Genomic DNA, 26704 nt, shown 5'->3' with positions numbered 1-26704 from the left:
CTAGCACTCTGTGGACACGTTTCGCAGGGCGGCCGAGGCGCAGACGCCTTTACCCTCGGCTAGTGGCGAGCCCGCCCCAGGGCTGCCGTTGCGCTTTTTGCCGCGGCCGGCAGAGGCGCCTCGGGGCGACTTGCGCCTGCGCGGCGCTCCGTGCGCCTGCGCGGTGCCCGTGTCGGCTCTGTGCCTGCGCGGCGATGGCCGCCGAGTCTGGAGTGGCTGCGGAGGCCTGCGTGGGACAAGTGGTGCTGCCCGGGGACCTGCTGCTCCTCCCCTGCTACCCTGATGAGGACGGGGAACGGCTGCGGCTGGGCGCCGGAACAGCCCCGCGGGGCCGTCTGCTGTGCGGACCGGGCCTGCGGCGGTGCGGGGCCGGGCTGATGGTGATCAAGTGCGGGCTGCTGCGGCACCGCCCGGCGGGAAGCGGCGGTGCGGCGGGCGGTGTCTACTGGGTGGACTCGCAGCAGAAACGGGTAGGGGCCAGGGATGCGCGGCGGGAGGGGGAAGTCACCGCTTGTCCGCATTTGCTTGACCTCTCTCTAACACCCGCATTTGCAGTACGTTCCGGTCAAGGGCGACCACGTAATAGGAATAGTGACAGCCAAAGCGGGAGACGTGTTTAAACTGGACGTCGGGGGGAGCGAGCAGGCGTCGTTGTCCTACCTGGCCTTTGAAGGCGCCACGAAGAGAAACAGGCCGAATGTGCAGGTTAATGCTCGTTTGTTTGCGCTAACGCTTTAGCCATGTCGTTTGGTGATGTTTCTGTGCCGTTTCTTTGTATCACAGTATTATTAGGATTGGAAGAGACCTCACAGATCATCAAGTCCAACCCTTTACCACAGAGCTCGAGGCTAGACCATGGCACCAAGTGCCACGTCCAATCCTGCCTTGAACAGCTCCAGGGACGGCGACTCCACCACCTCCCCGGGCAGCCCATTCCAGTGTCCAATGACTCTCTCGGTGAAGAACTTTCTCCTCACCTCCAGCCTAAATCTCCCCTGGTGCAGCCTGAGGCTGTGTCCTCTTGTTCTGGTGCTGGCCACCTGAGAGAAGAGAGCAACCTCCTCCTGGCCACAACCACCCCTTTTTATAGGGGTGTTTTATAGTAACCATTTTATAAGCCACATATAAAAGGAAGAGTGCAGGTTTATTTGCACTGCTTTTGCTTTAGCTCCTTTTAGAGTTTTTTGCACCGTTGGACTGTGAGCACTCTGAAGTTTCTGAAGGGAGTATGTAGCTAAGGAGATTTAGTACCTGGCACATAACAGGCAGTTTCCCTCCTACATTTGAACCTTCCAATAAGGCTACCTGCCAGCAGATGCAGCTCATTAGTAATCTGCATCTCAGGGGTACTCTGAAGTAAAGGTTTTAAAAAGGGCTTGTACACCACCTGGTACTGGTAGATTTTTTTGAGTAACTCTTTTATAAATGATTGTGAGTTCTCTGGCACTTGAATGCCACAGTTTGTGCATTCAACTGAAATAGCAGCATCATAGAATAGTTCTGGTTGGAAAAGACCTTTGAACATCACCAAGTCCAACCACTTATGCTAAACCACGTGCCCCTAAACACCACATCTCTGCATGTTTTAATGGATTGTCAAGAAAAAATGGGTTAGTGTAGGGTTTTTTGTTGTTCTGATAAAAGATTACAAGAGAAGCTTGCTTAGACTTAATGCCTTAAAATCTGAAGAAAGGGACTCAAGTTTGGCATGTTACACTGATGTAAATAAGAGATTTTTGAGACTACCAAACAATACAAGATTATGTGTATGAATGACAGTCAAGGTTGTTGTTGCTTTGGGGAGGGTTTTTTAAAAGCTTGATTTTCTTTGGAAAAACAATCTAGAGATACAAACAAGCTGTTTCATACCTTATTTTTAAGATACAATCGTTCTGTGGAATACAGTTCTTAAATTTATCTTTCAAATTCCAGTAGTGATACAAGATAATTGTTCCTTCTTCTAGTAGGAGAAGTGAAAATGCAAGTTCCTACTACACAGGTTTATATTTTTGTCACAAAATATTTCAAAACTATTTTGTGGCCTCGAGAATCTTCATCAACTTGAGTATTGCTTACAAATGTACAATATGATAATTTACTGTTTTTCTTTCTGACACTTCTTTGTTTAGGTGGGAGATCTTATTTATGGTCAGTTCCTTGTAGCAAATAAAGACATGGAACCAGAGATGGTCTGTATAGATAGCAGTGGAAGATCAACTGGAATGGGAATAATTGGACAAGATGGTTTCCTCTTTAAAGTTTCCTTAGGTCTAATAAGAAAGTAAGTACTAAGAAAAGTAAGTAGTCACTCTGACATGTCATGTGTGTAAGATTTGCACAATGATTTTTTTCTGAGCAGTGTGGACAGTTTGGTAAATTGTGTCATTTTTTTACTTTATTTATAGAATGATAGAACCTGGAATTGTTTTGGTTGGAAAAGACTTCTAAGATCATTCAGGCCAACCATTAACCTAATGCCACCATCACCAATAAACCATATCCTGAAGTGCCATGTCTACATACTTTTGTAACACTTCCAGGGACAGTGACTCTACCTTCCTGGGCAACCTCTTGCAATGCCTAGCCATCCTTTCAGTAAAGATTTTTTCCCTAATAACCTTCCTGAGTTCAGTTTCAGGCTGTTTCCTCTCATTCTATCACTTGGTACGAGGAAGAAGAGATTTTCCCCCCACACCCCCTGCCACCTCACTACAACCTTCTTTTAGATAGTTGTAGAGAGCAGTGAGTTCTCCCCTCAGCCTCCTCCAGACTAAACAATCCCAGTTATATTAGCTTTGCTGAATATATTAATGATGCCAACCTAGAAAGAGCATCTCTTTTCACCTTTAAGAGATTTAGATGTTTTTCAGTATCATGTTGTGTGATGTCTTCTTAAAAAAGTGATGTGATTGCCAAAGCAATATAAAACTAGTGACCTGCAGCAATCAGACATTTGAGATGGGGTTTCAAGTATGTACCTGCCATCTTGGAGTTTAAAAATTGGAAAGGCTTACTGTCTATTTTATGCTTAAGAGGACATTGAGGTATGTATATTTGGCTACTAGCTGATTAAAGGGGTCTTTCCACATCACTATGCATTATCTTTTTTTTTGGAAGTCAGAAAATAAATTGAAATAAGGATTCAGATTTAAAAAAATACTGATTTTATTTTACATCTGAGATTAATCCAGGGACCATTTTATAAGCTTTTAAACTTTGGACTTACAGTGATAAAAATACAAGACTTTTGAGACTGTCACAGACTACAAGATTATATGGATGAATGATAGTCAAGCTTTGTTGTTGCTTTTTGGAGGATTTTTTTTTCAAGTTTGTTTTTCTTTGGAAAAGAAATCTAGAGATGCAAAGAAGCTGTTTCATACCTAGGATTTTTAAGTAGTCATTTGCCTGGTTTACATGTTTCATCAAAAGCCAGTGTGGGCTGATACAAGTATTTCTGTAGCAATTCTGCTTGTTTTTCAACATTGGTAACTATGCAGGAAAAAAACAGTATATTACTGATATGTTTGTTTCTCATTTGAGAGAGCCTGAGGAAGCTTGATTTTAATTGCAATATTGGGTTTTTTTGGTGTGCTGTCACCTATTAAAAATGTAGTACTCTGTATACTGATGTTACTGTCTGCTGAAGGAGAAGGGAGGCTGGTGGGAAAAATAACCTTGTGTCAGATTTATACTTTGCAGCACTTTAGAAATGCCAGTCAGACAGTGTAGATTTAGAATTTATTGAATCTTAGAGTTGTTATGAAAGTATCAATTTGCTCTAAATTTGTCAGGTCTTACTTCTGAATCTAATTAGAAAAGTAAATTCACAAGTATTCCCATTTTTCAGGTGCATATATTTTTTTTTTTTGTGACAGAAGTAATAACCTGATACTGCATTGCTATTTTGGATGTATGTGTAATTTAATTACCTTACCTTTAGGTGTTCCTTTAGTAGTGCCCATCACACCAGTACTGCAGTTTAGTTACTGATTGATTATAACTTGGTGTCTATCAAATGTGAGTATTTCTTCCTCTGACTTTTTAAAATCTTGTTTACAGACTCTTGGCTCCCAAATGTGAAATAATTCAAGAGTTATCACAGTTGTACCCATTTGAGCTGGTGCTGGGAATGAATGGAAGAATATGGGTAAAAGCAAAAACAGTTCAACAGACTTTAATTATAGTAAATATTTTGGAGGCCTGTGAGTATATGACTGCAGAACAGAGAAAACAAGCACTTGCCAAATTGTCAGGGAATTGATAAGAGAAAACACTGAGGATTTGAGATGACCCCACAGTATTTGGTTATTTTTGTATTCAGATTTATATTAAAAGTCATTTAAAAAAAAATAAGTATTAGACTTTCTTTGTTCTTCATTTCTTTATCCACTCAGCTTCTTTTCATCTTATTTAGGAACTGTGGTTTTAATCAATTCTGTGATTATGAAACTGTTTATGAATTTTGGCTAATGTGGAAATGGTCTTTAACACTTTTCAGTAGCTGAAACTCTTGAGGTGTAACTACTTAAGCCTTCTGTAAGAAAAACACTGAATTTGTGTATTTTATCTTTTAGTTAATATTAAAACTTCATGTATGTACTTGAAGTAGTGCAAACTATCATGCAGGTCATTTAGTCAGGTGCTCTATCTGTGTAGTGACAAGAAGTTGTAATTAAACATTTTACAAAATTTGGGAATAGAATGCAGTTGGAGAACACCAGAAAATAATTACAGGGTGTAGGATAAAATAATCATGTGGTTAAGGCAGGGCATCAGATAAGACACAATATATGGTCAGAGTGCCTTACCTCTTTCCCTTAAAACTAACCTGGTTGGCAGTATTAAAGTGATTGGGACACTTCTAGAAGGTTCTTACTTAGGTTATGACTCACTGGAGGTGAAAAAAAATATACTTAACAGCAATACTTCAATTCAGAGCCCTTTCTCCTAAATCCCCATTCTGTAGGAGTCTTATCAGCTGCAATTCGGAGTTCTTTCTGGGTTTCACTAGCCACCCTATTTAGCCTTTGGCTAAATACACCATCTGGCTTGGTGTGGATCTTTAATCATCTTTTTCTGTCTCCTCCCAGCTGAAGTAACTTTAATTCACATCCCCTAAATCCCTTAGGACTATAATCTCTTTCTTACTACACATGAAAAGTTGTAAGTATTTTACTAACTCCTACAGTATTTTTTCATCTTTAGCTAGCTAGAGTCCCCTCTGGTTGTCTGTTAGTTGAACAATAGCTGGCATATGCAGAAAAGAACTTGCCAAATCGTCTCAGGGTGCTAACTTTGTTTTCTGTGAATGTTTGGATCATAATGGTAAAACCACAGGAATGGGGAACAACATGGATCAATTCTCGCAGAGTTGTGGCTTGAAATGCAGTTAGCCTTACGACTCCCCTTTTTACCTAAGCAACCCTCCTTCACTCCTCAAAGTCTCAGTTTTAAGCTTAACCTTCAAGATACATGAACAATTCCTATTTCTGAAATGCTGCTTTGGTAGTCCACCATAACTGCTGACTTTGAAAGTTTCCAACATTGTCAGTGCATCATCATACTACTCGTTAAGAGCAGGAAACAATATATTGAAATATATCTCTTTATAATTTACCAAAGTGTTGTATCCACAACGTGCTTGAGTTTTACCCCCAACAGAATCATTTTAAGTATGTACTATGCTTGACAATTTATGCAGTAGCAAAAATGACAGCAGATGCAAGCAAAATGAGTGTGGGGGAAAATAGTTGAGAGCAAATACATTTAAGTAGCTTGCTGAAAGAAGGCAGTATTGGTGTTTTGATTGTTGTTTTCTTTGGGGTTTTTTTACTTGGAAAAATATCTACATTCCTTAAATGAGTTTTTGGCATTGACAATCTTCAATCAACAAAATATACAGGCAAAATTTATGTGATGTCTTTGAAGTTTTAATTTTGTCTGTGATTAAACCAGTACCACCAGAAACAGTGACAAAGAATGTAACTTGGTTCTAGAAAGAAAGACTGATCCACTGAGTTAATTATGTATTCTGCTGAAGTGCCACAAAGTCTTCTGTATACCCATTAAAGGCACATAAACACATCTCAGGAAATGGAAACTTCAGATGTGGACTTGAAATTTACCTTGTGTAGTAGAATGTTTTGCTGTTGCCTCTATTTGCATGATTTATGCCCTTGTCAGTATAACTCGCTTAACAGTCGTTAATTTCAGATACTTCTTGATTCTCTATTAGATGCTTTGATACATTGCTTTTCTTTCCAGTTGTGGTGAAAATTAAAAAGTAAGGATTTTAGATTTCAACATGGATACAGTCTGTATCACCATAGATGAGTGCAGCCTCTTAAAAAGGAAATTCACAAAGAATTAAATGGAAAGCATGCATTGAAAATACAAAATGTGTAGCTTGTCGATTTTCCTAGGTTGATTTGTTGTATAAAGATCAAGGATAAATGCCAAAACAAATGCAGTGTTGAGCTAAGTGCCATAGTGAAACACTTGTATTTTGCTCCAGTAGAAAAAAGTTGCATGGACAAATAGTTCAATGTAGTAAGAGGATTAAGATCTTAACTCTGAGCCTACAGTTAGAAGTTTACTGTGCCCAACTAGTCATTACTGCCATACCACCAGAAATTGCAACTGTTTCCTGGCATGTGTATTTGATTGCTAGCCAATTTCTGTGAAAATGACCCAGATTGGCACCCACACTTTTAATAACAGCATTGTTTTGTTTTTCTAACCCAAATACTCTTTTAGCAGATGAGGTTATGGAATTTTTATCTCAAATTTAAAATACAAAGAACCGCTCATCTGCTACTGGGAAAACTCCAACTCTTCAGAGACAGACCAGTTTTCTTTCTTAGCACTTGAACAAGTAATTCTCAGTAACAACAAAATCATCCACTAAACCAACAGGTGATTTTAAACCTTACCAATTAAGTCACCTCTAGCTTTCTAGCTTTTTACATCAGTTTTTCTAGCTACATAGAAACAATTTGGTGAGATACATGAGTATAGAAGGTAGTTGTCTTAAGGACAATGTAGCATGCTGTTACATCATAGAATCAACCAGGTTGGAAGAGACCTCCAAGCTCATCCAGTCCAACCTAGCACCCAGCCCTAGCCAGTCAACTAGACCATGGCACTAAGTGCCTCATCCAGGCTTTTCTTGAGCACCTCCAGGGATGGTGACTCCACTACCTCCCTGGGCAGCCCATTCAGTAACAAACAGCATTGTTTGTACTAACGTCTTGAATAGATTCGAAGATGTATAACTACTAAAGTCTACAGTAAGGAATTAAGTGTGCTGGTTTGCCCCAACAACTTGAAGGAGAAATAGCCTAGAAGCATGCTAGGTGTCTGGATTTTAATAAGTACTATTTAGTCATAGTGTGCCGTTAACCAGGACTGCTGCAGATGGACTTTGCCCTGATTGCAGAAATGCAGTCATTGCCTTTTTGTTGCTGTCTGAGTATTGTGGAATGTTCAAGGGCCTGGGTTTTTGCTTAGCCTGAAACTTTCTTGCTATTCTAGTGGCTCCTTTTTTCCCTGGGCCATAGTTGTACTACCTGCTGTGAGAAAAGCTAAAACTTAGAATGTAATAACAGTATAGGCAGCACTGCAGTAAATAAGATGAAGAAAAACTACAGGTTATGGAGATTCATTTTTGCTTTAATTGCACTTAACCTCATGTAAAGATAGTAAAGACTGAAGGACAGACAGAGGGACTAATGACCTCATCCACTCTTTACAAAGGCTCTGACTATCTGTTGCATTGTTGTAACTGGTTGGCTTTTCTGTAATTCAGTGTTTATTAGGCCACTGCCAAAATGGATTTGTACCGAGCATCTGTATACCCATTAAAAAGCTTTACTAATTCTTTCTTCCTGCTCTTGTCCAGATGGAGAGTGGTGACCAATCTTTTGGTGTTCCACTGCAAACTGCTGTTGTGAGTAAAACTGATTTCGAAAGACCTGTAGGTCCTTTGGTTTCATCAGCGACTACCATGCCATAATCTTACTTAAGATAAATCTAGTATCCTGTGTTCAGGCCATCTATAGACAATCTGGTGCTTTTATTTCCTGAGAAGCAGGATGAGATTGAAAACACCACCAAATGAGTACATAGAGCTGCACAGCTTCCAAATGAGATGGCTTTTGCCTGGGTTAACTGAAACCTGTGTTAGGCTGTATCTGGGTGGATGTGCCTTTAGCACATGGGTGAAAAGTTCAAAGTATTTTTTTATATCTGCATCAAATCTTACTTGCTGAGTATTGAAAATCCTAATTAGTCTTGGAATCTTTCTACAGACATAGCACCTGTGCCTTAGCCCACCACTGTCCTATTTCTTCACTGATTTTTTGATCTGCTGTTTCCTGGTAGAAGAGACAGCTTGTTTAATATAAGCCATTTTTCTAACGGCACCTTTTGTCTAAAACTGATCTAGAGAAGCATGATCCAACAAGAAATAGAAATAATTAACTTCTGAAATAACACATAGCTTTGTCATTCTGTGCATGAATTGGAAGTTTCGTAATGCAAGATCATGTTTTAGCACAGATAGCGATAGGCTGCATGCTGGGTGACTTCTGCACAGGCATGCTGTGGAAGCTTAAGTAACTGAAACTTTGCTCAAACTGCTGTGGAACTGAATTATGAAAGAAGGAAGATAAGGGCTCAAAGTTCTTGTTAAGAGCACTTAAAATCCCAAGAGCTAGACGAAGTGTAAGTGCCTGTTGCTTTGCGATATTCTTGTGTGTGTGTGTTAGAGACTATTCTTAGCAACAGGAAAGATGTGTGAATAACATCTGAATAAGGCTATGGAAAAGGTAAACTATTACAGAATCAACCAGGTTGGAAGAGACCAGACCTCCAAGATCATCCAGTCCAACCTAGCACCCAACCCTATCCAGTCAACTAGACCATGGCATGAAGTACCCCATCCAGGCTTTTCTTGAACACCTGCAGGGACAGTGACTCCACCACCTCCCTGGGCAGCCCATTCCAATGGCAGGTTACTCTCTCTGTGAAGAACTTCCTCCTAAACCCCATCCTAGACCCCTCCCCTCCAGCACAACTTGAGTCTGTGTCCCCTTGTTGCTGGTTGCCTGAGAGAAGAGACTGAACCCCACCTGGCTACAACCTCTTTTCAGGTAGTTGTAGACAGCCATGAGTTCATCTCTGAACCTTCTCCAGGCTAAACACTCCCAGCTCCCTCAGCCTCTCTTCATAGGGTTTATGTTCCAGGCCCCTCACCAGTTTTGTGGCCCTTCTCTGGACACATTCCGGCACCTCAACATCTCTCTTGAATTGAGGGGTCCAGAACTGGACACAGGACTCAAGGTGTGGCCTGACCAGTGCTGAGTACAGGGGCAGAATAACCTCTCTTGTCCTACTGGCCACACTGTTCCTGATGCTTTTATTAAGAGAAAAAAAACATACACCCAAGAAAGTCAAATTCTTGTTCATCTACTGCCAAAATCTCAGCACCCTTCTACAGCAAGGAAGACAAAGCATTTATTGCAAGTCCACTTACTCAACACAGTAGCTTTTCACAGAAAGTAAGCCTTTCTGGAGATGTTGGCAGGGAAGGTTAAATTCCAATGTTTTCATAAGACCAATTTTCAATTCTCCATCTACTACCAGTGTCCAGGCATTCAAGTGGTTTCAATGCTTTGTGAAGTAGGGAGATACTCTTGTGTGGGATTCAGATATGCAGACTAATTTATTTCTTTGTTTTTCCTTTGTACAGCAGGGATGCTACCTTGATTAATTCCTTATCGTTCTCACCTGATGCTACCTCAGGGCTCCTATCCAAAGCAGAGAATAAATACAAAGGTGGTTTTATCTTATTATAGGTGAGGTTCCCCCCCCCCCCCTCAGGAATCTGGCTACCTTTGAGTTGTGAAGGCCAGCTGCCACAGGGTTAGAGGAACGTGCAGAAGTGTTATTAGAAAAGTTGGGGGTTTGTTTTGTATGCTTGCCATGGCAACAAAAATAATTGAACTGCAATTCTGCTATTGCCAGATGTTGACAACTGAGGCCACAAGGATTCTGAAATTCAGAAGAAAGGAATGTTGACAGCCTGCAGAAATTAGGTTTCATTATATGATGGCTGTCTCAAATCTGTCAGTATTTTTTGTTGTCTAAGTGTTTTTCTGAAGACTCCTGTGAAGCAGCTCTCTCTCTCTGTCTCTGTATATATATATATATATATATACATATATATATATTCTAATGCTGATTGCATTTCAGAAACAGTCAGTTCAGCCAATTATGTTTGGTGTTGACAGCCTTCCCACACTGGGTAAAAAGTGGAGATGATGTATGTTTTCATCTATTTACAAGAAAAAAAGCAGCCCCACACCCTACAGGTCCTCCCACATTCCTCAGCCCTTTCAGGTAGTCCAGTAACACTGTTTCTGCCATAAAGTTTCCTTACCTTATTTTTGCTTTGCTGCTAAGTCTGAGTGACTTTAGTGCTTTTGATAATCCATCTCATTTCTAAAACCATGTGTGCAGATTAAAGCAAAGCTACCTCAATTTGGAGCAAAAAGCCCCATTGATTTTTCCCCAGTAACTGCCTAAAACCCATGCCATTCTAACATCTGCTAAGCAATACAATGCAGCAGGGCTCTGTCTTGCCAAAACACTGTCCTGGAGCACCCGGCTGCTGTGCTCCCTAATGGGAGCAGGGCAGCCACCAGGCAGCAGGGTGGTGTGCCTTCAAAAGGGACTCTACTGGTGTGTTCAGGTGATATTTTCTAGCACCTGCTAGATGTGACTGAGTTGGAAGGCAGAAGGGCTCTGCAGCGGGACCTTGACTGCCTGGACAGATGGGCAGAGTCCAATGGGATGGGGTTCAATAGCTCCAAGTGCAGGGTGCTGCACTTTGGCCACAACAACCCCATGCAGAGATACAGGCTGGGGTTGGAGTGGCTGAGAGCAGCCAAACAGAGAGGGATCTGGGGGTGCTGATTGATACCCACCTGAACATGAACCAGCAGTGTGCCCAGGTGGCCAAGAGAGCCAGTGGCATCCTGGCCTGCATCAGGAATGGTGTGGTCAGCAGGAGCAGGGAGGTCATTCTGCCCCTGTACTCTGCACTGGTTACACCACACCTTGAGTACTGTGTTCAGTTCTGGGCCTCCCAGTTTAGGAGGGACATTGAGATGCTTGAGCGTGTCCAGAGAAGGGCGACGAGGCTGGGGAGAGGCCTCGAGCACAGCCCTACGAGGAGAGGCTGAGGGAGCTGGGATTGGTTAGCCTGGAGAAGAGGAGGCTCAGGGGTGACCTTATTGCTGTCTACAACTACCTGAGGGGAGGTTGTGGCCAGGGGGAGGTTGCTCTCTTCTCTCAGGTGGCCAGCACCAGAACAAGAGGACACAGCCTCAGGCTGCGCCAGGGGAGATTTAGGCTGGAGGTGAGGAGAAAGTTCTTCACTGAGAGAGTCATTGGACACTGGAATGGGCTGCCCGGGGAGGTGGTGGAGTCGCCGTCCCTGGAGCTGTTCAAGGCAGGATTGGACGTGGCACTTGGTGCCATGGTCTGGCCTTGAGCTCTGTGGTAAAGGGTTGGACTTGATGATCTGTGAGGTCTCTTCCAACCCTGATGATACTGTGATACTGTGATACACAGCATGTTGCCTCCAGTTTGATGTGTGCTAGGTCAGAATCTCCGTGCTGCTGTTGCTTCCAATTAGCAGTGGCCTTGTTTTGTGGCGAGATTCTTTTAAGAACGCCAAGCAAGCTCTACACTAAGGATAAACAGAAACTGCAAAGAAGGGGTAAACTGAGCAGGTCTGACCGGAATGGCTGGCAAGTCGCAGTTAAGAGAGAGGTAAGAAAAGACCATTTGGTCTAGATAAGTGTAGGACACACCGAAAAACAGTGACTCTTACTTTGTCTTTTGGAGCGTAGAATCTTGGCGACATCAGAAGTTACCTTCATTCTCCTGAGCTGCTGTTGTGTTACTGATCAGCCTGTGTTGTCATTGCTGCTATCTCGTTTGGGTTTTGGTATCTGATGTGCCAGGTTAACAGGAGACCTCAAGAAATAAGCTCAAGGTGGCAGGGGTGAGTCTCCCCTAGTTTCTGCCTGGAGCAGTGCCTAATCATAGAATCAACCAGGTTGGAAGAGACCTCCAAGATCATCCAGTCCAACCTATACCCCAGCCCTAACCAATCAACCAGACCATGGCACTAAGTGCCTCATCCAGGCTTTTCTTGAAGACCCCCAGGGACGGTTACTCCACCACCTCCCTGGGCAGCCCATTCCAATGCCAATCACTCTCTCTGTGAAGAACTTCTTCCTAACATCCAGCCTATACCTACCCTGGCACAACTTGAGACTGTGTCCCCTTGTTCTATTGCTGGTTGCCTGGGAGAAGAGGCCACCCCCCACCTGGCTACAATGTCCCTTCAAGTAGTTGTAGACAGTAATAAGATCACCCCTGAGCCTCCTCTTCTCCAGGCTAAACAGGCCCAGCTCCCTCAGCCTCTCCTCACAGGCTTTGTGCTCCAGGCCCCTCACCAGCTTTGTTGCCCTTCTCTGGACACCTTCCAGCACCTCAACATCTCTCTTGAATTGAGGGGCCCAGAACTGGACACAGCACTCAAGGTGTGGCCTGACCAGTGCTGAGTACAGGGGCAGAATAACCTCCCTTGTCCTGCTGGCCACACTGCTCCTGATGCAGGCCAGGATGCCATTGGCTCTCTTGGCCACCTGGGCACACTGCTGCCTCATCTTCAGCTACTATCTACCAGTACCCCCAGGTCCCTTTCCTCCTGGCTGCTCTCAGCCACTCTGTCCCCAGCCTGTAGTGCTGCTTGGGGTTGTTGTGGCCAAAGTGCAGAACCCTGCACTTGGCCTGTTCAATCTCATCCCATTGGCCTCTGCCCACCCATCCAGCCTGGTCAGGTCCCTCTGCAGGGACCACAAGGAAATCAAGACCACCCTTAAATGATGTGGCATGTTACTGGCTGTTTTTTCTGAGCAAGTATAATCTTGAATGTAACATATATGTAAGCTATTTAAGTGCCCCATGAGCTAGACTAACGCTAAACCCATTATGTTCTCAGACTGAAGTCTTTATGTTGTGTTGTTTGCGTTAAACGTACACAGGCCTCCTATCTTGCCGTTCTTTATGTTTCTTCTTCTGCTTAGCCAGAAGACAGACAACTCCCAGTGTGAGAAAACGGCTCCCCGGGCGGGAACGGGAGCCTTTTGTGCACCGCAGCCCGGAGCGGCGGCGATGAGCTGCCCCAGCGCGCCCAGCCGCGGCGCGCAGGGTGACGGGGGCGGCGCCGCGGCACGGCACGTGGCCTGCGGCGGCTGCGGGCAGGACCGCGGCGGAGCGGCGGCGTGAGTAGGGGGCTCGGCTGGGCGGGGAGGGCAGCGCGGGCAGGCCGCTCCCGCAGCGCCGCCGGGGCTGCTGCAGCGCCCGGGGCTGCCGCCCCGCCGGGCGGCTCCTCTCGCCGTCCTCACTGGGCTGCTGCGTGCGCGGTGGCCCTGCTAATGCAGCGGGGAGGAGGGGACACACGCGTGAAGGGCCGAGGTGCCGTTCTGGCGGCGCAGCGCGGCGAGGGGAGCGCCAAGTGCCTCTGCCGCACCCCGCTGGACAACCGCGGTGGCCTTTTGGCCGGCTGCTCTTGCTATCAGGCCTGTGCTGCTTTGCCTGACGGTCTGACATCTGAAATCCCGCTTGTGCCAGTCTTGCTGATTTAGTATTTCGACCGATCCTTGCTTTCTTACATGACTTAACTCTGGTTTAAGTAAGTGGAGAGAGATCGGTGAAGGACGGCGACTCCGTGCTTCGTTTCTGGTGTCATTCCTAACGAACTGGTTCGGTCTCGGTGCGATTGCACTGCTGGGAGTTAAATCCGCTCAATGCACGCACCTTCAGGCTTCTGGAGGACTCAGTTTGGAGTCCTCCCAGCCGCCTTCTAGAACCACAGGGACCATTTCCCTGTCAGATCTGGTTCATAGCAGGCATCAGGAAGGGCAGACTAGGTATGGGGAATTGTTCTCAGCTGGGTCTGTCTATGGAGGCTAATGTGCTGCAACATAATTTCTGCAGGGAGCCCTCCACTCAGTGGGCTGGAGTTGAAACATACTTTGATTACCTTGTGTTGTCTCAGTAATGGTCAGTTTTGCTGTTAGGAACTGTGCCATGTGAGGAATGCAAAAGCAAGGCTTAAGAATCTAAACAAATGGAAACATAATTCCCCACCTAAGCTTGAATCTACATCAGTCGTGGCTGATTTGGAGCTGAAGGGACCATTTGCTTGCTGTTGGTGAATGCTAATTTACATTATTTGTGCGTCTGTTGATACTCCTTGCCCCAGCTCTTCAGGCTGCCACTGTGCAGCCTTCCTGCTTTGGATCCCCAGCAGACTAGCAATGAGTTTAGCCTGTATTATCATCCAAGAGGTGATTAATGCAGATCTGTGCATCTCCGTGGTGTCTCCATTTTGCTGATTAAGCAGATTTGAATTTTTCCCTTACATGGTATCCAGCTGCCTGTTCCATCTGGAAATACCTAAAGAGCTGGAAGGCTGTTGTGCCAGGGCTCTGTGCTCTCCCTTGCTGAAAATAATCGTTGATATGTTCCATTTCTTTAAAGCAGTGTGAGAATGGGAGAGATTTTTTGGTGTAGCAGCTAATTTATTTTCAAAGGAAGGACTATGGTTTGCTTACTTGACACAGCATCTTCTTGGTGCAATGTGGTACTGAATTTGGTAATGAAAGATGCCGAGACTGGGAAGAAACTTAAAATGATGATTGTTATTCTCGGCACAAGTAATGGTTTGTTACAAGATCTTTGCAGTGGTGCAAAGGAAAAAAATCTCTCATGTAGGGAAAATGGCTTACATTCATGCCATCAGAAATGTTAGGAGGCTTCTTTGTGCACTGATTTTGGCACTTAAAGGACAGTTCGTGTTGGAAGAGCCTTCTACAGTTTATTCCCTTAAATCCTCGTTAAAATGGGGCTAATTTTCATAGAATCATAGAATCAACCAGGTTGGAAGAAACCTCCAAGATGATCCAGTCCAACCTATCCCCCAGCCCTATCCAGTCATCTAGGCCATGGCACTAAATGCCTCATCCAGTCTTTTCTTGAACACCTCCAGGGACAATGACTCCACCACCTCCCTGGGCAGCCCATTCCAATTTTGAGGCCCCATCAAGATGATGTGTTTTGTAAACCTGAATGGTATTTAAAAGCTCTTGAAATCTTGATAAGCATGTTATCAGGTAATTGTGAGTTGTAAATTTAAGAGTTGGATTACTAAGATACTTGTAATCATATGACTCATTTTTGAGGAGAATGTCTCATAAAATATAATCAGCTCAACTTGTTTGGGATATGCAAGTTGTGACAAAGCACTGAAAGGTTTTAAGGCTCAATATGGAATGTCTTGGGGAATTTGGGAGTGGGAGAGAAGGGAAGAATAACCCATAGTCAAAGCCATTCTAAACTAGGGTATATGTGCTAGTGCAGTCCAGCTTGTCAGAGTGGAATGAGCCCCAGGAGTGTTTCCACTTTTGAGCAGCTTTGTAAGTAAATCCATGTGCTACCCTGAGTTTTATTGTCAACTTGGAAACAGACTTTCCAGGTCGTTTTTATGCAGCTGAAATGGATCCTGTTTACACTGCTAAAATAAATGTTTTAAGAATAGCTATCCTTTTAATGACAGATTTTTCTCTAGTTGTGGGTGGGAGGGAAAGGAGATGTCTAGAAAGCCATGTTTTAACTGGTCTTACCGACACAAATTGGAGACCAAGGATTATGATTGAATTGGTTTAAAGTCTGGTTAGCCAAACACTGAGCGATGATAAAATAGCTTGTTTTCTTGGAGATCTCTTGTGATCAGCACAAAACCACACAAAAAGATGGGTTTCGTTATTCTCTTTGACCTGGGCTTTCTGTGAAGAGGACCTCTTGTTCCCTTCTGGAGGTTTGAGCAGAATGGAGAGCTTGCACATCTTAGTTGTGAAGTGATACTCTCTAGCAAAGGGGTGTTGCCCCTAGAGCAGGTAACGGAGCATAGAAACACAGGTCAATTCACCAGCACAGCCTCTACAGCGAAACTTTTTCTGCTGGTGTGCGCTGTGATGGCTTTTTAATTGTTTCCAGGGTCGTTTGTATTCTTTTGGCATGCAGAGTGCGTGAGAGGGGTGAGAAGTAGAATAGGCTGAAACATAGGAAAAATACTACTTGTAAAAATGCACAGATCTTGATCTTTAGTGCTTCAGAAAAGCTTACTGTAATTCCCCTCTACTCAGCCACCCATCCCATAACAAGGGTACCCATGCGTTCATCTGGGGGGGCTGGAGGGCACATGATTAGGATGGCTTTAAAGCAATCCTGTGGTGGATTGAGCAGCTGTTCTTTCGTAAGCGCCCCAGGGTGACTGTGGCACTTACTGCTCAAATGTAGCTGAAAGACAGGTCCTGGCTGCGAGGCAAAGGCTCCAAAGCTGGACTGGTGCCTAGTCCTGCCCCCTGTGCCGTGTGGCAGTGCAGCTAGCCATCGTCGTGCCTGCACTCGCATTTGGGCTGAGCGAGCTGGTGGCGGCTGATGCTCGAGCAGGCGGCATGGGTGCTGGTGAGTGCTCGCACCTCAATGTTAAAGGCTTACAAACTGCTCTGCTGTGTCTTCTTCTGGATTACGGTCTGTAGGATGCTTTGGTTTATCTTCTTATTGTGGATTGTCGCTTGATGTTTTAAAAACTTTGTGATCGTGGGACACTAGTGTTGGCATTTTAAGGAGGATAGAGGGCTTATTTTGAGAGTTCCTTAATAAATAGCAGCTAAGCAGAAATGAAGCCGCTAGTTGCAGATGTTTGGATGTTTCCCATTTAGTCTCTTCACTTGGGGTTCAGTGATCTGTCAGGGTTCCTCAGTCTCTCTTGTTAGTAAATGTTTTAATAATCCTGGCTGCTGTTTCTCATACACATTCAGAGTTGCTGAGGATGGTGTTTGCTTAGCAGTGGAGGAATTTCAGTATCAGCATTTAAGACCTGCTTCTTCTGTTTACTGCAACAGCAGAAAAATTGCATGTTTGAGTAGGGATTTTTTTCTGTCATTGAGTGGAGACCAAAGAGTTCAACCAAAGATGTGTGTTGACTAAGCTTAACAATCTCCTGTCAACTACAAATGAGTAGAAGCTGCCTTTTAACATGCTAATACTGCTAACAACAAAATAACAATGCTAACGAAAATTAAAAGTTATGTGAGAAGTGCACATTAACCAATTGCTGCAAATGTGACTGTGTTTTTGTACACAAAGGTTTGGGGCTACAAATGTGACTATGTTTTTGTACACAAAGGTTTGGGGCTACAAATGTGACTATGTTTTTGTACACAAAGGTTTGGGGCTACAAATGTGACTATGTTTTTGTACACAAAGGGTTGGGGTTTACCCCCTTCACTTAAAAACTGCTTGAAAATCAGTCCTTGACTAGAAAATATTCAAATCCAAAACCAGTTGCATAATCAAGCTCTGTATGGGAACAAGGCTATAGTGTTTTGGATACGCCACAGAGATTTTAAGTCCTAACACAAGGATGTTGCTGCACTACAGCAATACATTTTGAGTTATGTTTTGGGCATTCTAAAGGTCGGGGTCAGGATGTGCTCTGATATGAGTCAGGCAGATATTAAAAAAAGTCAATGCAATATGACTTTATGTTTGAAAAATGTATGTAGAGAAAGGAGATATGGGCTAGGAAGGTTTCCCTCGCTCCGAAGTGGTGAAATGCAGATAAGAGAACAGATTCTACCCTATTATGTTTGTGTAAACTGGCCTTGTTTCCTGCATGAGATCATGAATTACGTTTCTAGATACTGTGATACCGTCTTCCTTGAAACAAAGTATGCTGTTAAAGGAACAAAGCTGTCTTTTTTTTCTCCACCCAGAATGTTTTCTAGCTATTTCTACAGTTCATTTGTTTGTTTGTCAGTGGTATTCTGGAGCGAGTTTTAAGGATGCAAAGGGATTTTCTCCCAGAAAATTCTGGACACAAATTGAGGAGCTACTCTGAGTCCTTAATTTATGATTTCTGTCAACAGCTGGCAGTGGGGGTAAAGACTGTGCATGTCCCTGCTTTATTGCCAGTCACAGATCAAAGCAATACTATTTCCCTGTGTTTATGAGGGGGGGAAATACTTCTATTTAGGAGTATCTTTAGATGGCAATATTTGCAAAAACAGTCTTTCAGGGAATAGTGTTTTGCAGTTGACTCTGGAAAATACTTCATTCTCCACATTGTGTAATACTAAAGTTGGTTGATTGCAAACCTACAGCCCTTTGTAGCAAATAGCTGTTGTGATGTAAGTGTACAGCAACTTCTCACACTGCCAAAACTCCAGTGACCTTTGTCTTGGTAACAACAGGGAGTGTTTGCACTTTAAGACTTGAGCATGCATATATAATGGCTTCCGTTTATCAGGTCTAACTGAGGGAAGTGAGATTAATTTCTTTATTCCCTACATCATTTGTGGTTTAGCAAGAGCAGAAATTGCTTAGCCTATAGAAGGTGCTGTCCAGGCCATGTTTGTAGTGTTGGATCATTGTGTCTACTAAAATGGTTGCAAGTCTCTATTTCTGTCTGCCTGATGAGCTCTAATTTTGGCTCCATGCCTGTTTTGGTTCTAGTGTGGAACTGTATGGAATAGGAAAGGTGACCAATTATGGCAAACCAGATAGGGAATCTGGGGTTTTTAAAAGAGTCTTCCATTGTATATTTGTAAAGTTCACTGTCTAACATAGATTAGTAGGGGAAAAAAGTTACCTACACATATTACTTATTTGAAAGAAACCACTCTCTTGCTATAGTAAGTTGTTGGCCAGCGTAGAGGTCATCTTGTTGGAGACTCTTTATTGCATACACATACTTCTGTCATCTTTCTCCCTATGGCTGTGAATGGTTTTGTCTGTCTGGTAGCAGGAAAAGGTAAAAGTATCTTGTTAACAATTTTGATATGGGTCAAGCATGGAACTGTAATGTAATCTAGATCTTCTAAAACCCATTTCAGTGCATTAATAAATGTACAGATAATTTCCAGGCAAAACCCAAAAAATACCCATTGGAGCTTTGACTTGTTTTAATCTAGTTTCTTCTTGTCTGGCAACATGGCTGTCCAGGGTTGGAGCTGCTTTATTCTTTCTCTTTCCAGAAATGTCCTTCCTGCCTGACTTGGGGATCTTCACCATGGGCATGTGGTCTGTTGGTCTTGGAGCCATTGGTGCAGCTGTGACAGGGATTGTCCTTGCTAATACTGACTTATTTTTGTCCAAACCAGAAAAAGCTACATTGGAGTTTTTAGAGGAGATAGAGCTGAAAACTTTGGGATCAGGTAAGATTCCAAATGTTCCAGCCCACATTACAGTATCACAGTATCACAGTATCACCAAGGTTGGAAGAGACCTCACAGATCATCTTTGTAAGGCTGGGGTTGGAAGAGTTTTTCTTAGTCTTTCCTGGTGATGAGACATCATTTGTTGAGTGTCCTTGATGGCTTTCTGGTGAAGGAAAAGCAAACAACTGCTATTTCTGGGTAAAACATGACACACTTCTACAAATCAGTAAAGCAATAATTCCCTGTTATGCACAAAGTTATTTTTTTCCTGATAGAACTGTATTTGAATGTGGAATCCTCTGTTTTTTGTTGCTCCTTAAAGCATTAATCATCACAAAAAAGAATGACTGGTACTATTGTTGATGCTGTTTCTCTTGTATAAACAGAACAAAGAACATTCAAAGCAGGTGAACTATGGAAGAAGAATGGTGCAGTGATCATGGCTGTGCGAAGACCTGGATGATTTTTGTGCAGAGAGGTACTTCTGGGCTTGGGAATTAATTAGGAAAAGCTGAGTTCTACATGCATAGATTCCCTTTAAATGTAAAGAGGGAGGTGAGTAGTACAGTCATCATACACATTGGCAATATCTGAAAGGTCTTGTTTCCTAGCTCAAACTGGTCACCAGCTAATGACACTTAGTTTTCTTTGCAGCTAGTTTGGATAGTCTAGGTCCTGAGCATTTTCCTTCTGAAAGTGATGCTTTCATGGTTGTTACATCTGCCAGGGACCTAGCCCACGGGAATTAGAATCATAGAATCAACCAGGTTGGAAGAGACCTCCAAGACCATCCAGTCCAAGCTAGCACCCAGCCCTAGCCAGTCAATCAGACCATGGCACTAAGTGCCTCATCCAGTCTCCTCTTGAACACCTCCAGGGACGGTGCCTCCACCACCTCCCTGGGCAGCCCATTCCAATGCCAATCACTCTCTCTGCCAACAACTTCCTCCTAACATCCAGCCTATACCTCCTCCAACACAACTTGAGACAGTGTCCCCTTGTTGCTGGTTGCCTGGGAGAAGAGACCAACCCCCACCTGGCTACAGCCTCCCTTCAGGTAGTTGTAGACAGCAATGAGATCCCCCCTGAGCCTCCTCTTCTCCAGGCTAAACAACATAATGAGTTTTATGAGATAGTTGTGATCCATCCTAAATAAACATTTGAGACTGTTAGTCTCTGGTTAAAAGCAGCCCAAAACTGAACTGACAGCCATCAGATAAAGCTCATCAGCAAAAAGAAGAGATGTGCATGAAGGGGAGTCCCTTGCTTTTGTGGATACTGAACAGGAAGATCGGGCGTCTGAAGAAAAGGGAGTTTGGTTCCATAATGAGGTGGGTTGGGAAACAAAATATGATCCCTAAGTTGTCATTAGACTTCCTGAGTGGACGTGGGAGTAGATACTTGAAATAAAATTTGAATGTACTGTGTGCCTGGGGGCAGCCCTAACTTGCACCGTGGCCACTGTTTTTCTCATAGCTATGAGGGAAAGTAGCTATTATGTTGTTACTGCTGTATAATGGGGAGTAATTAATATTGCAACCACTTCATTAAGGGATCTACTCCCATCAGTAGTAACTGCTTAAGTATGTATAGAATTCATGGGAGGATAACAATTAAGGTGCCTTAATTTCTGAACAGGTGAAGTATAGGAGAGGGCATTGCTTGCCTGACTCTCTGCCTTTCACGTACAGTCAGATTAGACTAACTTCATTGGTAGACATAAACATCCCAGTCCAGACAATTGTGATTTTCTTTTCTTTCAAGAAGAAAAATGTAGAGAGCAATTTAATTTTCTAATTATTTTTGGTTCAAAACTTCAATGTTTTAACGGAGGCAGACATCCTACTGATCAGCAGTTGAGACAAATAATTGGTTTGTATTTTAACAGTGAAAGTGTTTGGGAAAAAACTGTCTCAACAGACTGTGCTTCTGCATCTCACAGTCTGGAGCAAGCCATGTAGTGATCCAATCATTGTGAAAATGCTATGGGCTTGCTAAATGTTGTTGATACCAACATGCATCTAAAGTAGCAGAAGAGCCATAGTTGAACTATCAGAGGAGCAAGCTGAAATGGGAAGTTTTCATTTGACTTGTCCCTGTCTTGGAGGAGAGAAGTGTTCTGTTAGGGTGAACTTGTCTGCTTTTTACACAAATAAGAAACCAGTATCATAGACTAGATGAAATGTTTGCAGCCCCATGGAAAGGCTGTACAGCTACTGTGTGTTACAGTTGGCCTATAAACACAGATTTCTTTGCTTTCTCTTATTGTACCATTTGTAAATAGCAACAATGAAAGCCAAACCTGGCCTAGGCACAAGGTGCTGCTTGATGTCTAATCTCTTGGGAGTGTTAAAACTTAGGTATGCTCCTACATCATTCTTGTTCTTTCTCCTCCCAGAAGCGTCCCAAGCAAGATACAAAATGGATACCACTAAACTGCTGAAGTGCCTTTCTACAAAAGGCTGATTGATGGCATTGCTGTCTCCCCAGTGATTTCTGTCTTTACAAGTCACCCCACTGCACTAGCCTGGAACATCATTTCTCAGACATGCTAGGCTGTAACCCAAATCTTTTTGGTTTTGTATTGTTGGTTATGAGAGATTTTACCTATTGTCATTAGTGCCCCTTTTAGGAAGAGCATAAGACATTCTGTTGAGGAAAGCCAGAAAAGAATTACCAGATCTTTAAGCATAGGAAAGATGGAAAAGATTTAATAAGCACCACTCTCTACTCAGTGTTCACTTGTGATGCTGATTCATCTTTGTTCATTTCCTCTGAAAAAGACAGAGTAGTGTACTGGAGAGCTGCCCTTACTCTTTCATTTATTGAGGTCTTTCTCTAATGTATTTCTTCCTGTATGTTCACCCCTATCTGTTTGCTATTTGACAGTAGGTAAATTCTAGATGTCCTGCAAGGCTTTTGAGTTAAGGCAACTAATTTAGCTGTCTGAGGGTGTTAACATAAACTCTGTTCATTTTTTGAAGCATGGAGTTTGTTGTGGGAGTATTGTTTTTTCCAGTAAAAATAACTTATCTCAATTTTTCCATAGAAGAAACATATTTTCAGTATTCACTCTGATCTGTTGGGAACCTCAGAGGCCTTTGTACAAACTATGGAAGCTGGGATTCTGCTGAAGGCAGAAGGAAAAAGCCAGCAGATGAGTGGTGACACCTTAACAGAACAAGCAGAATTGCTTCTGGGATATTGAAGGTGTTTGAAGAAATTCCCTCACTATTTTCACTGGAGGATCTAGGAAGGAGAGTGCATCTCCACTCCATTGCTTATTCTGGTCTTGTTTAACCTGCTCCTTTACAGAGCCCTTCAATACTTTGCAAAAGGGCTGACAATGATGCATTTCTTCTTTGAATAAAGGATTGGAAAATCTGGACTGGAAAAGTTAAGTGGTGTGCAGACAGTATCTATTTACTTCTTTAAATACTTTAGAAGAAGCCCTAGCAGAGGCAAGGTATATCTACACCTTTGAGTTAAATAATGTTTTCTCCAGGATTTTAATATTTTATCCAATAAATGCTTCAAAAGTCTCTTTTGTACTTAATGAAGAAAACAGTATTAAATTTAATGAAGACCTGCCTTGGAGTAGAGGTAGCTTAAATGTCTGATTTGGAGGTCTGTTTTTGTGTTGCTCCTTACACTGGAATTCACCTGTGTTTCTGACACTCTTGAAATTCCAAGTGAAGCTTTCCAGTCTCCACATACTGCCTGAAATGTTTGCTGATTATTTATTTTTCTCCTTTTTTAGGAGGCTTCTGAGCTCTCCTCTCTGAAACCTCAGCTGTCCAGGCTGGGTGTCCCTCTTTACGCTGTTGTGAAAGAGAATATAGGGACTGAAGTGGAGGATTTTCAGCATTATTTCAAAGGAGAAATCTTTCTGGATGAAAAGGTACAGTGAAGTTTGTGTTCTCCTTGTATTTTAAATCAGGCTTACAAATGTCCTCTCTGAATAGATTGCATAAATAGTATAGATAGAATGTGGTCTGGGTGAAGGATTTAGTAGCACTGCAGTTTAAGAAGTTAATTAGCTTTGCTTTTCTATATATATATCTCCTGCTCAGTTTACAAACTGCTCTGTAACTGTGCACTGATAACTTGCCGTTGCAGGATTATTCCTCCCCTTTCACAAGTGAAAAGTATGGCCTGTTAATGTCTATTGCTTTCTTCCACTGGCTGTGTGACTTGCTGATGTTTATGATGTATGAATCAAGGTCTAAAGGTGACAGACAATACACGATGTACAGGCCAATTTGCAGCACCGTGGCTTGTCCCAGTACCCTGACACATGCTATATTGCCAGTCTCATATCCTACAAAACCATGGCCATGCTTGCTCTAAGCAGGAGACATGTTTAGAAATAATTTGACTTTTGGAGGAAAAAGAGTATGCATTGCTCAAAATCAGAACTATACTTCTAGCTTCCCTGCCCACTCTGCAGGTGCAAAAGAATCAATCTGATTTAAAACCAAACCAAACAAAAACCACAATCAAAATGCTACTCCCCCAAAATACCCCCAAAAATCAGGACTTGGTGCCACTGCTATCTCTTTACCAGCATTTTTATTGTCATACTTCAAAAATAAGAGATGAGATGTTTATCACAAAGCAATAGATGTTTATCACTTGTCAGCAATAAATGTGTAGATGGGACTTAAATACCTGTGGATCAGATTAACATTGAGATGCCGTCCCTGGAGCTGTTCAAGGCAGGACAGCACGTGGCACTTGGTGCCATGGTCTAGCCTTGAGCTCTGTGGTAAAGGGTTGGACTTGATGATCTATGAGGTCTCTTCCAACCTTGCTGATACTGTGATACTGTGATGGCAATAGAGTTGGCTCTGTGGAGGTAAGTGGTCATATGTTGCATTGAAGAGGTTAGTTCAGGACACAGTATCTTTTTAGCTCTGTATGGTTAGCTTTTGTATGTTGTGATCTCTGTTGCATACAGGGTTGGCTGGTTTCTTGAGTTTCATTTGGGAGGAAAAAATCCTTTTCACTTTGCTTGCTGAGGTGTTTTCTGTTTCTCTGCAGAAGGGCTTCTATGGTCCACGCAGACGAAGAATGATGTTGTCAGGCTTCTTCCGCCTTGGAGTCTGGCAAAATTTCTTCCGTGCTTGGAAAAGTGGATATAGTGGTAACCTGGAAGGAGAAGGATTTACCCTGGGAGGGGTATATGTGATTGGAGCAGGAAGACAGGTACTGCAGGCGATCTAAGAGGTTTTTATGTCTCCTCTGAGACCAAAAGCTTCTTTTCTGGAGTTGTTCAGTTGCTGGTAAGTTCATGTCTAGTGGGGTGACTAGCCTATGAATTTCTCTCTTATGTCTTTGATTAGGGTGTTTTACTGGAGCATCGTGAGAAAGAATTTGGAGACAAAGTCAGCCTTCCGTCTGTCCTTGAAGCTGCTGAGAAGATAAAACCAGAAGCTTCATAAGCAGCAAAACAGTTGTGCATGCTTCTGGTCACAGCTCAAAATGTAGAGTGCATCTGTTTCTTGAATGTGCAGTTTAATTGCTTCATAGCTATTTAGTGATCAATGCAGAGGAACAATTCTCTACTCATAGAAAATAGTGAAAATTCTCCTGGATCCTTCCTTCTTGCTTCACAGCCTTTCAGGTCGTTAGGATTTTCAACTGCTCTTTTGTGTTTGACTATTAATGAAAGGCTAGGTCTAAAGTCTGACCTAACTTTGATGTTTTAAGTCAGAGACAGCCAGTTGAAAACCTGTCTACCTAAGGGAGAAAAACCCTGCTAAGGCTGGAACAATGGAATTATCAGCTGAGGTTGAAGGATAATAAAACTTTATGTAAATGAAATGCCTTTGCTTTTTGCTTGACATGCAAACACATCTGTGTTTCTAAAAGACTTAAATCCTGTCAGGTTAGATTTTTCTGAGATTCTCCATTCAAGACATGGCTTTATGTCTACCCAGTAAGTTTTCTGTTAGTTAACAACTGGCTCTAGGTCTTCCAGCTCTTTATGTGATTCCCTGAAAGGAAGACTGAAGACATCTAGTGTTTACTTAAGAAGATAGCTGTGGTATGAGAACGAGTTCTGTCTTGTGATTATGACTCTAAAAAAACCAACCAACCCACTAGAAAACAACCCAAACCAATACCAGCGAGCAGATAAGCTAGTGTTTCCACCCCGGCTTGCGTTCTGCAGTAGAGTACCTGGGCTGTGACTCCTGAAAATAGATGTTCTGTTGCATAATATAATCTATATGAGCCAGCACCATATGCAGCCAGTACATTTAGACTGAAGAAGGGACAGGACATCATGAATTTGACGTTTCCAAGTCTGAACAAAATTTTAACATTGCACTTGGAGGGGATGATCAAGTATGGTGTGAGCATTATTACCTGGTATATGTGAAAGACTAGGTCATCTTGAAAGAAAACATGGGCTAAAACATACTAGGCTGGCAGAACAATTAAAGGGAAGGATTCTTTTGTCCTGGCAGCAGGTCAGTCTGAACTGTCATCCTGCTTTCTTCTGACCTTAAAAATAATGAAACTTTTATTTGTTGTTGGTACTGAGGGTGGGGATACTTTGCATCTCTGCAACTTCAGTGATATGCCTATTTTTGCACTATATGCCAGTGCCTATTCATCTGTATTAGGCTGTGTGCAAAAAAATGGTCATACATGATACTGTATGGAACCAAATTCCACAAAATCCTGAAACTTCACAAACACTGAGGCCTGGCCTTGGTCTGTGTCAAATAAGTTGCCCAGGCTTTAAAATTGCATCACTATGAGGGAAATCCTGATTCCTTAATTTTATGTCCAGGCAGAACTTAGTTTAACTAAAAATATTTATGTGCTCTTCAGAATTTGTTTGTTGCAGTTCCACGAAGCAATACTAGCAGTGAAGATTGGGTGATTCCTATGTTTACTAAGGTGTTTCATTTGAAGAAAATGGAAACTGGACTCACATATGCTAACAGCTGCAATTTATGTTTGACTGTTCTAGAGGTTAGAGGAAGGAACAGGAATTTGGTGAATAGAGCAGCAAAATCTGCAGCAAACTGACTACATCATACAGACTTTGTCTATGAAGACTCCTAGGAGTTACAGGCAGGTGCAGAGAGCCATGTCTCTGTCTCTGTTCTGAGCTGTGTGGGTAAGGGTGCCCGTAAGACAATGTCAAAAAACTCTTGAGTACTCAAAGACATTAAATGACTGGAAGTGGACAAATCTGAATGGCGTCCTGAGCAGCCAGTCAGCTGCAAAGAGTTTGCTCCACGAAATAAAGTGTTGTGCTTGAGGGCATTTTGTCCTGGATTTGACCACTGAAAGGAAATACCATATAATGAGTCCTTGCC

The 26704-nt window shown here is 42.8% G+C and overlaps 2 protein-coding genes across 3 annotated transcripts; both read left to right on the top strand.

Moving 5' to 3' along the window:
• Positions 1-52: 52 nt before the first annotated feature.
• On the top strand, positions 53-7882 carry EXOSC3 (exosome component 3). The gene is made up of 4 exons (XM_064145405.1): positions 53-470; positions 556-705; positions 2130-2281; positions 4063-7882. The coding sequence occupies exons 1-4, from the start codon at positions 195-197 to the stop codon at positions 4262-4264; spliced, it is 780 nt and encodes a 259-aa protein (XP_064001475.1). The 5' UTR covers positions 53-194; the 3' UTR covers positions 4265-7882.
• A 5397-nt stretch (positions 7883-13279) lies between these two features.
• On the top strand, positions 13280-25193 carry PRXL2A (peroxiredoxin like 2A). 2 transcript variants are annotated; one of them, XM_064145401.1, is made up of 6 exons: positions 13280-13364; positions 19185-19364; positions 19754-19845; positions 23128-23268; positions 24411-24575; positions 24713-25193. In XM_064145401.1, the coding sequence occupies exons 2-6, from the start codon at positions 19187-19189 to the stop codon at positions 24809-24811; spliced, it is 675 nt and encodes a 224-aa protein (XP_064001471.1). In that variant the 5' UTR covers positions 13280-13364; positions 19185-19186; the 3' UTR covers positions 24812-25193. The 2 variants fall into 2 exon arrangements, with proteins under 2 accessions (XP_064001471.1, XP_064001470.1); XM_064145400.1 differs by lacking the exon at positions 13280-13364 and adding an exon at positions 16514-16611.
• Positions 25194-26704: the final 1511 nt, after the last annotated feature.

This window comes from Pogoniulus pusillus, chromosome 6 (genome assembly GCF_015220805.1).
Source record: "Pogoniulus pusillus isolate bPogPus1 chromosome 6, bPogPus1.pri, whole genome shotgun sequence".
Lineage (NCBI taxonomy): Eukaryota > Metazoa > Chordata > Aves > Piciformes > Lybiidae > Pogoniulus > Pogoniulus pusillus.
Note: the sequence above shows the minus strand (reverse complement) of the source record. Positions and strands in the feature narration are given on the sequence as shown.

What these genes read in the sequence shown, in the direction of transcription:
- EXOSC3 (XM_064145405.1), top strand. Translation starts at nt 195, where the DNA reads ATGGCCGCCGAGTCTGGAGTGGCTGCGGAGGCCTGCGTGGGACAAGTG. An exon ending in TGGACTCGCAGCAGAAACGG is followed by an intron (nt 471 to 555) that starts GTAGGGGCCAGG and finishes CCGCATTTGCAG; the next exon opens with TACGTTCCGGTCAAGGGCGA. An exon ending in TCCTTAGGTCTAATAAGAAA is followed by an intron (nt 2,282 to 4,062) that starts GTAAGTACTAAG and finishes TCTTGTTTACAG; the next exon opens with ACTCTTGGCTCCCAAATGTG.